At 34.3% G+C, this 17,062-nt stretch overlaps 2 protein-coding genes across 8 annotated transcripts in view; one reads left to right on the top strand and one right to left on the bottom strand.

The window, feature by feature from the left end:
• Window positions 1–1,545: 1,545 nt before the first annotated feature.
• LOC100576410 lies at window positions 1,546–6,077 on the top strand. The gene is made up of 5 exons (XM_016916954.2): window positions 1,546–1,584; window positions 2,099–2,207; window positions 4,264–4,460; window positions 4,784–5,022; window positions 5,811–6,077. Exons 1-5 carry the CDS (start codon window positions 1,546–1,548, stop codon window positions 6,001–6,003), a joined length of 777 nt encoding a protein of 258 aa, XP_016772443.2. The 3' UTR covers window positions 6,004–6,077.
• A 1,601-nt stretch (window positions 6,078–7,678) lies between these two features.
• The window catches only part of LOC100576384 (tyrosine-protein phosphatase 10D), a 48,675-nt gene continuing 39,291 nt past the window's right edge, over window positions 7,679–17,062 (bottom strand). For 2 of the 7 annotated variants that reach the window (XM_026445886.1, XM_026445891.1), the window contains 7 exons: window positions 16,760–16,774; window positions 16,461–16,629; window positions 16,125–16,377; window positions 15,800–16,057; window positions 15,295–15,679; window positions 14,509–14,598; window positions 7,679–13,536 (listed from right to left, as the gene is read on the bottom strand). In XM_026445886.1, coding sequence (XP_026301671.1) covers window positions 14,537–14,598; window positions 15,295–15,679; window positions 15,800–16,057; window positions 16,125–16,377; window positions 16,461–16,629; window positions 16,760–16,774 — 1,142 coding nt within the window. In that variant the 3' untranslated portion in view covers window positions 7,679–13,536; window positions 14,509–14,536. The other 5 variants (XR_003306337.1, XM_026445887.1, XM_026445889.1 and 2 more) reach the window with 5 other exon arrangements.

The raw sequence follows: 17,062 nt of genomic DNA, 5'->3' as shown, positions 1-17,062 counted from the left end.
ATTTCTAGGAAGCACGATGTATGTAGAGGACGAATCGTCGCCGAATACAATTTCTTCTCCATGGATCCCTTGTATCACTCCTTGTATCACTCCTTGCCAATATCGTGATAAATTTATCGGGAACGGGTCGAATGCAAACTCGATGTAATTGATTGAACTGTAAACAAAATTCCTGTTTACCGCCTGTTACAGAAATAACGCATAAATTAAATGCCACGCCTGGGTATTTCATTACTCTCGAAGTATATATATATATATTGAAATTGAAAATAACGTTGCAAAATTTTCTGAATACAAAATCCTGTAACACATTTTTCCACCCGATCATCCATCCTTGGAAAAATAAAAAATTTCTATTCGAATTTTTTCTAATCGCATTTATCATACGACAAATAATAAAATTCGTTCATTTATCCGATAAATAAAATTTCCAATTTTAAAGCAACGATCCAACAACTGGTTTATGTCTATCATTGACGAGAAAAATTCACATAGAATTCACGATTATTAGCTGTTGCCATTGGAGAAAAGATTAGAAGTACGGTAATCTCGTGATCGTGGAAAAGCATTTACGGAATGATCCAACACCCTCTACGTTACCAGCTCGCGAAACAACGAACGATCATTCCGCCATTGCAGGCCAGGAACGAGAAAGGAGAACGCTCGTACGTCGATTCCAACCGAGGTATGATTGCATTTTACCAGTAGAAAATGTCGTGAAAACTATATATAAATATCTCGTCCCACCTACTCACGAATCACGTTGTTGACGGAAAAAAAAAAAAAAGAGAAAGCGGGAGGATAGGCTAACCGTTCGCCGATGTTTCAAGCTCGAAGAGAAGTCTCGAGGTCGAAATCAAAGTCGAAGAACTTCCGTCGAGGGATGAGCGACGTGGATCGTTAACCAAAAAAAAAAAAAAAAAAAAAAAAAAAAAAGGAAGAGTAAAAAGGGAAGAAAAGGGTGGAGGACACTTCGATCTTCTTCGAGAACTTTTCTGTTCTGTTGGTGAAAGAGAGAAGAATACGTCGCGGTTTGGGGAAACGTGGTAACAAGGTAGGTCTGCGACAAATAGGGGGGGGGGGGAAGAGGGGGAGGAGAGATCGGCCATCTGATATTCAACTCTCGTCCACGAATTTTTTTCCGTTGAAAAAGGAAAAGGGGAATTTTTATCCCCAATTTTTTTTTCCTTTTTTCACCTTAGGCAAACGCGTGACACTTTCCACCGATTTAAACTCGTTCCGTGGCAATTTTGAAGTTTCGCGGAGATAAATGATCATCCGGTTTCGAAACATCCGTTTCGACAACGGATGATTTTGTAATTTTATTGGCTTACCTTCGAATCGAGGAAAGATATTCCACGAGAAAATCGGAATATTTTTGCTTCGTATTTTTCTCTCTCTCTTTTTTTTTTTGTTTTTTTTGAAAATTGAACCGTATTTTTTCGTTCCTTTAAACAGTAGTAGAAGCAGTTGAAGGGAGAAGCAACTGAAAGAAGATCAAACAAAAGCAAAGATTCTACCAATCCTGTTTAATCATCTAAAAGAATGAACGACAGTCCACACAAAGAGAAACCACAGAAATTAGTAAGTCGCTTCGCTTTAATTTCTGTTAATAAGATTATTGCTTTTAGATATTCTCGTTCCATAACGATAATTATAAATTGAAAGTATTCTGGAAAGTTGCATCAATTTGCATCCTCCCCGGTATTAATTAATTAAAATATCAGAAAAAATATTTTTCTATTTATTTTTTTTTGATAAAAAAAAAATATATGTCTGCATTAATAATTGCAAACAATTTATCGTATATTTTGGAATACGTTTCATCTCGATAAAAATTATCAAAATATCTATATATAGCTTTCGAATATCGATGAATATTTCTATGACTTTTATGATTAATTAGAATAAAAAAAATCGATAATTTAAAAAATTCAAGGAGAATACATTTGAATGAGTTAAAAAAATAACTTTCCACGATACTCTCCACAAAAAAAAGAAAAGAAAAAAAGGAAAAAAGAAAAATTTATGTTCTCCTTGCTATGCTGTAAGAAATAAAATTGAGAAATGAAATAATAACAAAAGTGCAATTTAACAGGCTGCAACAGAAGCAACTCGTTTCGATGAATCTCACAATTCGACGAGCCGTATTTCCACGCAACAGGAAGTAATTAGAGATTCACAGTCGATTACATTGCGGGCTACAAGTAAGTGAACAACTAATTTACTTGAACAAAAATATTATTATCTCCGATTAATTGCTGTTTACCGCGAAAACAGTATTTATATCTTTGAGAAAAAGATTAAAGGGAGTAGTAAAGGGAGAAAACGATAATTAAGTCTTCTTTGTGTAAAATTAAAGGAGATTTCATTAAATTTTATCGCAAAGATTATATTTAAGGAATTAAGAAACTTGCTCGGAAGAAAAAAAAGAAAAAAATGAATGAAAATCCTTCTTTAATCTATCATTTTATATAACTATAAATAATATTGCCGCATTTTTAAAGTTTCTTTACCCACATCATTTACAAAACACCAATTTCTAGAAGTTTTTATCCCGTTGATTCGATGGTGTATTAAATTTTTAATAATTTACTAAACTTTATTATTTACCGACGCATTTTTAATTCTCGTTGAATCCTGTCGACCACTAATCCTCGGTCAATTTACCTTTAATGAAAACTGCAATAATTGTTGTAATCAAGAAAGATCGCGAAAGTGAGCGAATTTCAATTTGCATTTCAATTTATTCTAAAAAAAAAAGAAAAGAAAAGAAAAGAAAGAAAAATTGATAAATTCGAATCTGTGAACCGTGTAATTCGCGTTGTAAATTCTCGCTTCGAACCTTAAAATTCTAATTGTCAAAAAGAACTCGTACAAAAGGAATTAACGAAAAAAAAAAAAATTGACGTTTTCCTTTTATCGGTCCGATTCCTTTGTTCCACCTTTCGATATTTTCAACCTTTCGCGAATGAAAAGCTTGAAATTTAACAGCAATGCATGGGGGAAAAAAACAGCAGAAGGAATCGAATCATCGACGAGGAAACAAAATGGTAAAAAAAAAAAAGAACGTTTGACATGAATGCAAAAATCGCAAGAAGAGGGGATGAGGAGAAAAACTGTTCGTTAATGGGGAGGAACAATGTGGAAACTTTCCTAATGGGAAGGATGAGCATCGTTATTTCTGAAAAAGCGCCAATTAGGCACGATATAAGTGTCCTTATATATATATATATATATATAAATCGGCCATTCGTAAATCGAAAGTCGTTCCTCCCTGCCGTTCCGTTTCCAGCCAGCCTCGATAAAGAACGGCCTGTGTCATAAACCACGAGGATGTCGAACGTTCCGTGGAAAAAGAAGTCGCAAAGGAAACATTGTGTGTCCACAAATTGATGATCACACTCGGAAGAAATCCTATCCGAGTTCTATTGCCTTATTTTTCACCTCTCTCTCTCTCTCTCTCTCTCTCTCTCTCTCTCTCTCTCTCTCTCTCTGTCTGTGTGTATCTCACGATACGTTTCTCTCGAAACCGGGGGCTAACGAAGTAAACCAGTATTCTTTACGAACTGTAAAAAAGAAGGGAAACCAGATTTCGCTCCGGGATGAAGAAGATTAGGTCAGGGATTTTTCGAGAAGATGGATCGGTCAACGTGATAGGGATTCTCGCGAGAGTTTGCTGGCTCGAATATTTTTGGAAATAGATACGTTCGAATAAACGTTTCGAATTTTTGTGGAGAATGGACGGATAGATTATTGATATCTAATATTTATAGAGTAAGGAACTTAAGAAGTAAAGGAAGATGGTATTGAAAAATTCTGAGGTCGGACAAATATTTCGTTTCTTTCTCCTTGTGTGATCTTCGATCTTCGAAATAATTAGAACAAAAACGAGATACGTAAAAAATATTTAATTCACGAAATATATCGATCTTATTTAATTGGTGTAATAATCAGGGATAAAATATAAATATTCGGGTGAATTTTTAAATATTTTTAAATAATTCGTAATTTGAAAAGAGAATTCGTTCGATTATTATTGGAAACGACGCGAAAGAGGTGTGAAAAAGAAAAATTATGTAAAATACACATACACGCTTTCCATTTCTTCCCTTTAAAAGAAATATTACCCGAGAAAATTTCAATTTAAATTTAAATCAAGGCCCATCAAGGATCGAGAGAAATGGTAATGTATTACGGGTGAGAGGGGAGGGGGAAAAAGGGAAAAAAATCAACCTTAACAATCGGATTCGTTTATCTTAGGCACAGACGAGGATGAAGATGTTTCGAAGAAAAAAGATAGGCCCGAGCAGTTGACTCAAAGACTCTCGAGGGCTGAAACTGTCAGACAGGATGCCAGAAAATTGAAGACTGCCACGCTTAATAGAATGGGGAAAATGTTTAAGCAACGTTCTCAGACACCTGTCACGGATAAATCACCCCATGTCAACAGCGATACGGTGAGCAATTTCTATCTTGTCAAAAATGTGTGTGTATAAATTTCTCTGACCGAAAGATGTATTCCCTCCCCAACTTTTTTCCATATAATTTTTTTTCATACACGATAACTTATACGATGATTGAATCACTATCACGCTTCTCTCGAAAATTTCCAATTTTTTAAAATTATGTGCTACGATCATTCGCCTAATTCATTCATTCGTCTAATAGTCTTCTTTTTAATCTTTAAAAAAAAAAAAAAAAAGTATTGACGATTCATTAATCCGTTCGCGATACTCTTGGAGATAGGAAATTAATGTTGAAAATGTCTTTGTTTCGTCAGAATCCAATTAAATCTATAGAATGCTCTAGCGAGGAGACATCGAAAAAAGAGAAGAGCAACTCTTTGGGCAGGATGCTGAAGCTTGTGGATAAAGACGGCACGTCGAAAAAAATATTTCACCCTCGAGCAGGATCGTTGAGTCGCATTCTGCGTCGGAATCCTAATCACGAGAATAACGAAGACAAAAAGCCCGAAGAAAACTCACCGGGGATTTTCTCGAGAATGCTGAGTCAGTTAAGAGGAAAGTAAAAAAAAAAAAAAGAAAGAGAGAAAGAAAGAAAGGAACTGCAAACAGCACATTCACATTTAACACTTCACATCTCTTCCTTCTAATACTTTCGAACAAGTTTTCGTCATTTACACGAAAGGATGATTCTTATAATTATTAGTTAGATTAAAAAATTAATGAAATTATTACGAAAAAAAAAGAAGGAAAAAATGGAATAGAAATTGCTAAATTCTCTAGTCAAAGTGGATAAAAATTTAATATTCTTAATATCCAATATGTTTAATTTTTTCCACATTATTTTTAAAGAGAAATACCGAACGATACGATATTAAATTTACTAGAAATGGATATTCTTTTCTATAAGAAATTGTAAAATATATTCTGCATAAATGACAAATCCACTTAAAAATATTCATTTTTGTATTTGATAATTTTTTAAAAATTGTTCTTCTGCTTCATTTATTGTGCGAGTAAGAAAAAAAAAATTCCTTTTCCTTATCATATCAAAGTAAAATATCTTGCTCAAAGGATAACAAGTAAACTGATCTCGTTTCAAGAACGATATATATATATATATTATGTTTAATTTTCACGACAGAAATACATACGTTACCTTTAATGAAAAGTTGATGAAAGTATATATTATTTATCCATTAAAATTTTCTCCCTGTTCAATTTTATTAAAATTCAGATTGATCCGTTATTCTCTTTACCAACTGTAGATAACAATCGTACGAAATGGATTTTTATTAAATTTTATCACCTATTCGTTATTTTGATTTTAAAATTTTAATATTTAGGTCGTCCACACAGTGGTAACGCAACACTCGAACCAAATCTGAAGATGCGCAACAAAAATTCGTTACCTCCAAAAGCGCCATTGAATACAAGAACGACTAACAATGTACCTTCGTCAACTTCCGCTTCATCGCCTCAGACACAGGCTGCGGGATCGCCCCAGAAATATTCCACTTTCGAATATTCGATTTAAGCCGATTAACCTCCAAAAATAGCGATTTTGTAATAAAATTAAAAATAATAAACTGTCTGATTATAAAAAAATCACAATCGTTGCGGATAAAATGGTTAATTTTTAAAATTCAAATTCAACTATTTCAATATAATTCAATAAGTTTTGAATGATTTTATGATATATATTGGCCATTTAACGTGCAACAAATATAACATTTGTATTTTATTATAATATTGTATTTAATTATTCGAATATTTTCGAACTGGTTCAACCGCCCTCGTGATAAAAATTTCTTCTCTTCTTCCAGATATAAATAAAATAAATAACGAAAAGAAGAGGTATCCAATGTATTGAAAAAAAGAAAAAAAAAAAAAAAAAAAAAAAAAAGAAAGAAACGGAGCGCGCATACGTGTAGAATAATTTCCTAGAAATGACGCGTGGAAATCGTATCAATCTCACGTGCAATATTGATATATTGCTGTATCGAAATACGTCCAATGTTGGGAACAAATTAAAAAAAAAAAAAAAAAAAAAAAAAAAAAAAAAAGTTTCAATTCGATACGTGATTACGTTTCGACGTATGCATTGTCTATATACACTAAAAGAAAAACAATAACAGTTTCGTATAAAATTTACATTATTTCACGACGAATCCATGTCTCTAAATCGATATTTTTATTTAGCTATGTATATTTTCGAGGATACGATAATTTCCTTTCAAAATTTCTTTGAAAATATTTTATCGATGAAACGATCATTATTATTATTACTAATATTATTTTAATATAATTTAATAAAAATTAATAAAATAAAACAAACTCGTTTTTTTCATTGGAATTTTCTCGATCAAAATAAAGAAATGCATGAAAAGGATGATGTGTTTTTTTTTTTTTTTTTTACTTGGAAGAACCATGTTTATTACGTATGTATATTTCGTCTTTCTTTCTTTCTTTCCTTTTTATTTTTTTTTTTTTTTTATTTTCGACGAGACAACCCGTGTCCCTTCGTGCATTTTGCACTTGCTGTACAATTTTTTTCTTTTCTCCTCTCGCTTACATTAATTACGCTCTTTATGATTAGCATTACGACAAAAGTATCATAATTTTGGGATAATTTTACGAATATTTTAACGAACGATCGGTCGGACGAATGATTCGCAAAATCATTCCAAATGATTCTGGCTGTTCTGACAGCTGGGTAAAAAAAAAAAAAAAAAGAAAAAAAATTGCATATTTACAAAAGAAAAAAAAAAGAGAGATGAAAACAGTAGACTTACACACGGCATACATGATTTCTCTTTTCGCGCACGCAAATCTCAGCGTTATTGCTCGTCGTGGAAATATACATACACGTGTATATATATATATATATATATATATATATATACGTATGTAGCTCGGTACATGCTCGATCAAAACCTGCGAAACTTGAAATATTTAAATATTTCTGCACAAGATTAGAAAAAAATTTTACGCGCATAAAACGAATAAAAATAACAATAACCGTTTTGATCCAATCCTTCCTTTTTTTCCTCCCCCTTTCTCCTTATTAAATAGATTAATAATATTTATAAAAATACGCATCGTGATAAAATACGCATCGGTGCATTATCTTCGAGCATAATAAAGGAAGATATGGTAATACTAAAAAATGATATTTCGTTTACTTCTTTTTTCTTCTTCTTCTTCTTTTCTTTCCGTCCTCTTCGTCTATTTATCCATCTATATAAATCTGTGTGTAAAGGAATGGTTTCCGAAGTGAAATAAATCGTTGTTGTCAGAATTTGTCAACAATTTGTTTCGATATTGCCCAGTTAAATATCGCAGACGTCAAGCATCATCCCATCTATCGATTAACACAATTTGTGTCCAACGATTTTTTGTGCGCGCCGTTTAAAAAATATAAACGTTACATATCTTTCTCCATCCTATCATCTACTTATTATTTACATAGAATCGGGCGACAATGCGCTGGATTCATAGGTGATTTCAACGATCGTTAGATCAATTTATCGTACAATTGTTCCTGTGTGATGATTTCTTTTTTTCTTTTCTTTTTTCTTTTTTTTCTTTTTCGTTTCACGTCGATTTATTATCGTTTCGGGATCTTGATCCTCCAAATGATCCAGCGAAGAAAAAAAAAAAAAAGAAAAAGAAAGAAAAAATAGTAATTGGCACGAACCCATACTCGATATCGAAAAAAACTTTACTATTAATCATCCATTCGGTTGTACCTCATCTTGTCTCTTTAATTCCCCATACTCGCTCCAACAATATTGATTTATCACAGAATAACGCATTCATTACACTAATGACAACGCAATTTTCGCATCGTATATCTTCGTGCTCGACTCTTTTTTTATTACATATATATATATATATATATTGTAATAAATGGATTTCTCCGGTTATTTATCAAATGTTAAAATAAATTTAACATTTCCATCGAACTTGTGGTGCGTACGCGTAAAATCGAGCACGGTGCAAATGAGATTCCAATTCACTCCAATTCAAAACTTGATGCAACGACCTACGCGCATCTTTGCATTTTTCATCATAATTTTAAATTCGTTCGAAACAATTCGTGTTCGATTGCGTTTGTTCTAAAAAAAAAAAAAAAAAAAAAAGAATCGTTATTTTTCTTATTAATTGTGCACAATAAATTTTGCCCTTTTTCGAAGAGAGATCTGATTAAAAAAAATTCTTTCACACTTTCACTTTCACATTATCCATAATTCTCAAAACGAGGCAATGTTGAACGTTTATTCGATCGAGAATAATTTGGCAAAATTTATCCGACAATCCAAATTCCGCAATTTTTATACCCTTCGTACGTATGGAAAGCTGCAATGACATTGAACGCCTTAGAACATAGATATAATTCAGATCATATTATACAGATCTTTTTTTTTTCCTTTTTTTCTTGTTTTTTTTTTTTTTTTTTTTTACAATTACGTTATGATATGATCGTGGTATATGTATACAGAAGCACACACTTACACAGACGATGATCGAAAATTTTCCATTATTTGTGGCGTTACACTCGTAAACATGAAAAAAATCCGAGCGGGTGTTTGACGCGATTCACGATGAATCTGGTGAATCTGATTCGATGAAAGCGACATTTATTTTTTGGGATTTGTTAATTGGTTGATCAACCGTGTTCTTTTTTTTTCTTTTTTTTTCTTTTTTTTTTTACAAGCAATACAACGTCACTTCAATCGAGGAATTATACACGCACGCGATAATAATTTGATTAGAAAATATATAGGATCATTTCTTAAATAAATTCGATAATTATTTTTATTATTATTATTATTATTGTTATTGTTATTGTTATTATTATTATTATGTACAAATAATTTAAAAACTGTCGATCTTTTAGTTACACGTTTCAATGGAACATTTTCATGGAAATTGAATATTAAATGAGATTGCAAAAATTATCTCCCTTTATTTATTTAGTTATCACATTAATTTATTATTGATTTCTTATGCGCATAAAACTATGTAGAGTCGCGTCAATGATTCGGGATAGCATAAAGTAAGCAATAATTGTAGCGTTGGATCGATGTGAAATTTTTGTGAAATTCGCGTGAAAATTGAACAAGCTGTGAAAAAAAAAAAAGAAGAGACGAAAAATATTATAAAGGAGAAAACTTGCCTAACTTTTCGAAAAGTTAACAAAGTTAGTTTTCATAAAAATATAAGAAATTATTTTCGACATGATCCGAGAAATTTCATTGGAGAGCAAAAACAAATAATCGTCGTGCATCGATATCGATGCAATAAAGTAAAATCGACTTTGTAAAAGCATCCAAGTACTTTTTCTATTAAAAAAAAAAAAGAAAAAAAAAAGTCACGAAAAAACGTAAAACATCGTAAAACGTGCGTCACAATCATCCGAAAGACACGAGATTATTTTTCGAAGAAAGAGGAGGAACAGAACGAAATTGAATGAACTAAACGATATTGATTCTTGATCGTGGACACACATCCACCTACGCGTTTACACATTTCCAGAATTCGAATGAGAAACCGATCTGTGATTTCATTTAAATTTCATTAAGAGAAGGAAGAGAACAAGAACGCGTGCATTTCCCGTAAAACGAAACTCGAACGACCCGGGGGGGGGGCTGTGACAATTATCCATTTACACGAGAAACATCAATGATTACAATAATGATAACACAGCGACAGCATGTACAGCGATAGATATCGTAGCAAAGAAATTCGATGGATTGGAAACTGCAACTTGTCGAACTTTTCCTTTATCGACTCGCCTATATCTTATCCCATTCTCATTATACAATTATATACAATATTACGCATCTAAGAAATCTTATCTCTTATTTGGAACAATTTTCTAACCTGGAAAGGAAACAAACCTCCCCCCTCATGGGAGTTTGATAAGTAATTAATAAAACCTTATCGCTTTATAATACTCTCTATTGCGTTTGGCAGTCGATTGGCAAATTCTTTTTTTTTCTCCCCCTCCTCTCTTTAAGTCGATATTATCGAATTTCCTTTACAAAAATATCTCGATTATCGATTAATCATCAGTCGTGCCGTCTAATTTCGTTTCTATAAAGTCGTCAAGCGAAGTGACTTGGAGAAGAATCAGAGAAGAGAATTTTTAGAAAAAAAAAAAATTATCATAAATGGTTCGTTTAGTCCTCGCTCGAATCTATCAAGATCGATGTTATTCTTTCTACCTTTTCATCATACTATCGAGTTTCGAATCACACTTTCGTATATTTCGCGCTGTAATCTAATTATTCAATCAAATAATTCGTGTTTCAGTCAATATTCACTCGATATCATTTTCAATCTCTCGATCACGGATCCACGGATCGAGTATATAATACGATATCGATAATAAAATGATCGAGCCGACCGGACTCATATTCACATCTCCTGATACAAGTAAAAGATTCACGAGTCGATATTCACGCGCGACTACTTAATAGCGAATATAAAAAACGTTCCTCCAAAAATACATGTGGGCAGTGAATTTGAAATTTCCAAAAAACACGATTCTCTCCCCTTCCATATTAGAGAGAATCAATTCTTTTTACCCTGATTCGAGAACAATAATCAGAAATTTCACGCGACTCTCAAACGCGTAAAAATCCCCCACCCTCTCCCTTCCCCCCCTCCTTCCTACATTGCCTCAAATATACGGTAAAAATAGAGAATTAAGTACACAGATTTTTTTTTTTTTTTTCTTTGTAGCATCGAGCAAATCTTCCGACCTCTAAGTACCGGAGGGTGATCGATCGGATCTTCCGTTTCCGTTCTCAAAACGGAACGTGGTGGAAATTCGTCGTCGTAGTCGTAGTCGTCCTAAAATTTTCGTCCAATTTTTCTTTTTTTTCAATCTCGATCCAAGATTCGATCGTTCCTTTCTCCTCCACCAGACTTACTTATCCCTCGTGATATTCCTGTCTAAATTGTAAATCCTATTGATCATCGATCATCGTTCGAATCGTGCAAACAGAGAAGCAGTTTTGGTCCGTCGTGTTGAAGGTTCATCGATTCACGTTTCTTTTGTTTTTTGTTTTTAGAGAGAGAGAGAGAGAGAGAGAGATCGGTCAAACGATATACGAAACGATACACGAAACGGCGTCGATGAACGATGTCAAAAGTTACGAACGATCTACGATCTATGATTAACGATCTCGAAGAACGTCTCGATTTCGAAGAATCGAACTGTCGATGATTAGTAAATATTATGTATTATTATACGGATCGTCGAGTGATTCCCGTGAAAAGAGTGATATGACTTCTACGAAGATGCGAGTTTCTTGTTCCCACTGTGACATGTTAAATTTTTTTTTTTTTTTTTTTTACTTTACTTTTATTTATTTATTTATTTATTTATTTATTTCTCTTAATTCTCTTCCTATCGTGAAAGAAAAAAAAAGGAGGAAATCCATTCTTCTCTCGTATTCCTATTTCATATTCCCCGTTTGTTTTTTTTTCTTTTTTTCTTTTTTTTTTTTTTTTTTCATTCTAGGCAGTGTTTTCTTTAATCGGTATTTCTACTACACCCCCTTTGGACGGATGGTTGCCACTCACGATTTTGAATACGAATTTTCCAATAAATTGTATATTCCGTGAATGATGAAAGAAAAAAAGAAAAAAAAGAAAAAAGAAAAAAAATTAGGCGAGAGAAAAATTGATTTTTCTTCAAGCTCGATTGAAAGATCTCGATCGCAACGTGGCAACCCAATACGCATCTTACAATCCTTAAGATATGCAACTTGGAGATTTATCTACATCGCGGTACCTAAAAACGCGAGCATCGATCGTCGCCTTTTTTCTTCGTGAAGGAAAAAGAGAAAAAGAAAAAGAAAAGAAAAGAAAAGAAAAGAAAAGAAAAGGGAGAGAAGGAGACAACTCCTCGATCCCGGAATTATGATCGCTCTCCCGTGATCCGATTTGAAAAAAACCGCCTCGTCCGTTTTTCGAGAACATTCAGTATCGTCGATTTACATTATTATTTACAGAAAAGAACAGAGGCGAGGAGAAATCGTTTACGATGCTACACGCTCATCTCTCGGTAATTCTCTCCCACTACTTTCAAACAGCCACTCGTCGCAAAATGAAAATCACATCAATTCGTTCTCAACTTTACATTACCGAACACGGTGGAAGCAGTTTCGACGCGAAAAAAAAATAATTCCTCTTCCTCGTACAGAATCTGTACACAAATCCGAGCGAAACAACTCGCTTCCTATGCCTCCCTCCTCTCGATCGAACTTCCCCAGAAATAGAAATATAATCATCTCGAATCCCTCGAAAATTTTCAATCATTCCGCTCGTCAGAATTTCACACTCTGCACTCTGTATTTCCCCCTTTCCGCTTCCTCCGCGTCTTTCCCCGGAAGATGAACGGATTGAGATGATAAAATGTATCGTCGAAACCATCGAATGGAATAACCTTGTTTTCATCGATCGATCGATCGAAACCTGATCATTCGAACACTCGAGGCATCGATCGTCGAACGGTACTTTCTTTTTCACTCGTATCATTCACATTCTCGCGGTGAAAGTTTAAAATTATTATCGACGGTATATATATATGTGTGTATATATATATAATATATTATTATTCGTCGACTTGAAGCATTCGTATTTCGTTTACTACCACGTACACGAAACGTTTTGTGAGAAGATGCAATAGTCTTGATTGTTGTTATTGTTGCCGTTGTTATTGTTGTTGTTCTTCTCGCAAGAAAACTAAAAAAAGACGTAAATCATCTCGAACGTGACGCTTCCTCTCAAGCAACGAAGCTAAGCTAGTTTCTCGTCTCTTTTTCAGAAGCACTTCTGGTATATCTCGTGAGTAGATACAAGGATTTCTTCCATTTTCCGCGGTTTATATATGTTTATATATATATTCATTCATATATTTATATATATACATATATATCTTGCACCGCACAATCTTCTCAAAATATCTCTAAAGCATCCTCGTGTTCGTTGATCCCTGAATGAATCGAGGTATTCGAACATCACATTCCTGATTCCGCTATTCCTTCGTCGTCTGTAAATATATGTAACGATGGATGAGAATTGGTGGATTAATTTTTTTACCTGATTGAAAGATAATTAAATTAAACGAAAAAGTCATGCCAGTTGTTCGAAAACAAATCGGAAAGCTATTCTCAGATTAGATGCAAAGAATATTAGCTAGTGATATCTTGATTAATAATTAATCATCATTTCGTTATGCGAGATTTTTGTATTAGCGATAAGCTGTTGTTAGAGATTAGTTCAACCCAATTTTTTTTTTGTTTTTTTGCTTGTTAATTGTTTGTAACATTTTTGGAACGAATGAAAAAATAATTCAAAATAAAATTTTGAATTACAACGTGTGAAGAGATGAATGTATTTTCGTATCCATGCTTTTTCGTTCGAAATTTATGCAAAACAACATCAACATTTCAATGCAGACTCAATCAATATTTATAAAAAAAAAAAAAAAAGATTAAGAATATATTTAAAAATAAAATTTGTGAAAAATATGAAAATTATATTTACGCAAATATATATGTTACGATTTTTCACGATTAATTTTTTCTCGATAAAAAGATAAATTAAAAAACTGAAAAGCCTATTTATTGCAAAATGTAAAATATTTGAAAGAGGAAAAGGAAGAAGAAAAAAAAAACAAAAATTCATAAAAAAAATTATTACCCAATAGAACGAAGTTCCTCTTCACTGGAAAAATTATGTAAAAAAAGAAAATTACCTTTCAATATCAAAGAAATAAATATTCATGTAACAAACAATACAAATCTACTTGTTTGCCTGTACATTCAAAGCAAATGTGTTACTTTCTATCGATTAGTACTCGTGCCACGTGCGTTGGTAAAAACTACTACTAGTTATCCGCATGCAAAATACTCCATACAAGAGAGAAATCTAGAATAAAATAAAAAAAAATAAAAAAAAAAAAAATGAAAAAGACAGGTTAAATAAATAAATGAAAATATTAAGCGAGGATCGAAATTACCATCGACGCCGGAATCGCAGTTCGAGGGTCACCTTTCCTTTTCATCCTCGCCAGGACTGTTTGTATTTTCAACCGAGCTTCGATTCTTGCCTGGATTCAAAGGGATTACGAGGTTGGAGAGGGGATGTGATTTCAACTACGCACGGACGTGATACCAAAATTTACCAAAAAAGCAACACTTTTTTCACGTGACACAAAACCGATGATATATCATCTTCACTTTTATCTTACGATACCAAATAGCACTACTACCATCGTCATTACCATCACCACCACCACCATCACCACCATTTTCTATTCTAGATTTAAACTTATTCGATCGTTAATAATTATCCTCTTTCGAATTTACTTTCCAAGATAGTAAAAATACTACTAAATTATATTGTGCGTACATTTGATCGATACGTATCGTGATTTTTTCATTAATTTCATTGCGATATCGTACATGAATGAAAGATTTTATATCGATTAACCGAGTGAAAAAAGTGAAGAATTAGATGGACTAGATTTTTCGAAATGATACGTAGATAATACTCCAAAGTGTGTCAACCTTTGGAAATCTCGAATAATCGAATAATTCATGCACTACTGTGTTCACCGTTTCGAACAATACAATTCGACTTCACACAAAATGAGAGAGAGAGAAAATGCATTGTTCGTCCAAATGTAAATATAAAATAACACTCGAGTCAATTTCACGTTTAACCGTTTTTAATTATCTTCGTAAACAAAACGGATCCGGATCGAATCACTCAATCGTATATATCCTAACCTCTCGAAACTTACCTTCGAATCCCTGATTGTCGTGAATCTCTCGCGGCGGGCCAGTCATGTCCTGGCCCTCCAACACCGCCAGAAGACACTGGTGTATGCAAATGTACTGTTGCTCAGTCTGGACCATCCACACGCGCTCCTTCCTCATCGCCCACACTATCCCAAATATGTCCACGTACTTGGACACCAGGATCTGCTGTAGTATTCTGTCCAACGTGATGAACGTACCGCTGCGGCCGACTCCCGCGCTGCAGTGGACCACGATCGGCCTCTGATCCGGCCTCACTCTCTCCCTAAACGCCCGAACGAATCTGGCCAACGTTTGAGGAGGATTTGGAACGCCAAAGTCCGGCCACGTCGTGAAATGGAAGTGTTGGATCACCCTTTTCGCGTCTCCCTGTTGAAGAAAACGACAACGCCTTTGAAAACTGATTACTTATTTCTGAAACGGTTAATTCGTCCGTCCGCCTCGAGAAGGCATCTTGATCGATCGTCGATAAAGACGTGTCCTACTCACTCTGCACAGCATAAATTCGGTGATGCTCCAATCGGGATAATGCGTCTCGTTCAATATAGTTACGCAAATGTCACCGTAATAGACGGGATGAGTGTCGACTGGCCAATAATGGTCACACTTCTCTCTTCCCTTCTCGATACACCTGGTCAGCATTACGATCGCCCTGCTGTTGCTTTCCCAGACCATTCTCCAGAAATCGTCACGCGTCGAGTGCAAAGGACCTTGGGTGACGATGAACTCTCTCGGAGAATTGTGCCCCTGATTCGAAAGAGAAGTTTCGAAAAAAAGAATATTCTTCTTAAAATAAAATTCAAATTTCACTCACGGGGACGTAATTGGCGTTGATGTAATCGGAACCCTCCTCGTCGTCCACGGGTTGCAATTTGAATCTGCTGTGATCGTAGGGTAAAATATTGGTGAAACGATTCTTCGGCCTGTTGCACGGTAGATCGGCGGCTGTGCAAGGTTGATCCCTTCCTACGTGCTTCAACTCTTCGAACTCCTCCGAGAAACGGAAATCGGAATCGGCCGACATCGTCCGATAATGTTCAGAAAAATCTTCTATCTTGATCGGCCGACTGAATGAAGAAAGGAAGGGGGAATCGTTATCGAAAAATCATCTTTTCAAATTAATATTTAAATTACAGAATCGATATTGGACCTCGTGTCGATCACGCTGTCAGGTAGGGACAAATTGTCGGTGGTCCTCGTTTCGGTCGTCTTCCGTCCCTGACTTCTTCTCCGCCTGACCAATAACCCGATACCAAGTAAAGCCAGTAAAAGTACTATCGGGACCGTGACTCCAACTATGATAGCCGTATTGTCCTTATCTACGGAAAATATATTAAAAGTAATCGGAAAGAAAGAGATAATTTACAAATAATTAATTACAAAATACTTCTACAGTCATTCTAATTATTAAAATTCTTAAGTAGAAGGAGGTTATCTCTGCCATCTTACCTGCCAGCAGCAATCCTTGGACAGACATGTACACGAAATAACGAGGCATGTATTTAGCAAGCTTCCTACAGCTATACGCCACAATTAAACCGAAAGCTTGGAATAATCAACGCAAATTCGAAACGGAGGAAGAGTAATGAAGAGGAAAGAAAAAGAAAAAAAGAAAAAAGGAAGAAAAAAATCTCACGAACTCTGTTGAGAATCGCGAGGAGAACGGGACGCGTCCCCGTTTCGCGGAGAATTCAAGAGAGAGATCGGTCGAGACGATTGTCGGCAGACAAGCAGCTCTTCGCACGATCGTTC

This window comes from Apis mellifera, linkage group LG16 (assembly GCF_003254395.2).
Source record: "Apis mellifera strain DH4 linkage group LG16, Amel_HAv3.1, whole genome shotgun sequence".
In the NCBI taxonomy this organism is placed as follows: domain Eukaryota; kingdom Metazoa; phylum Arthropoda; class Insecta; order Hymenoptera; family Apidae; genus Apis; species Apis mellifera.
The sequence above is the reverse complement of the archived record's forward strand: the minus strand, read 5'-3'. Positions and strand labels throughout refer to the sequence as shown.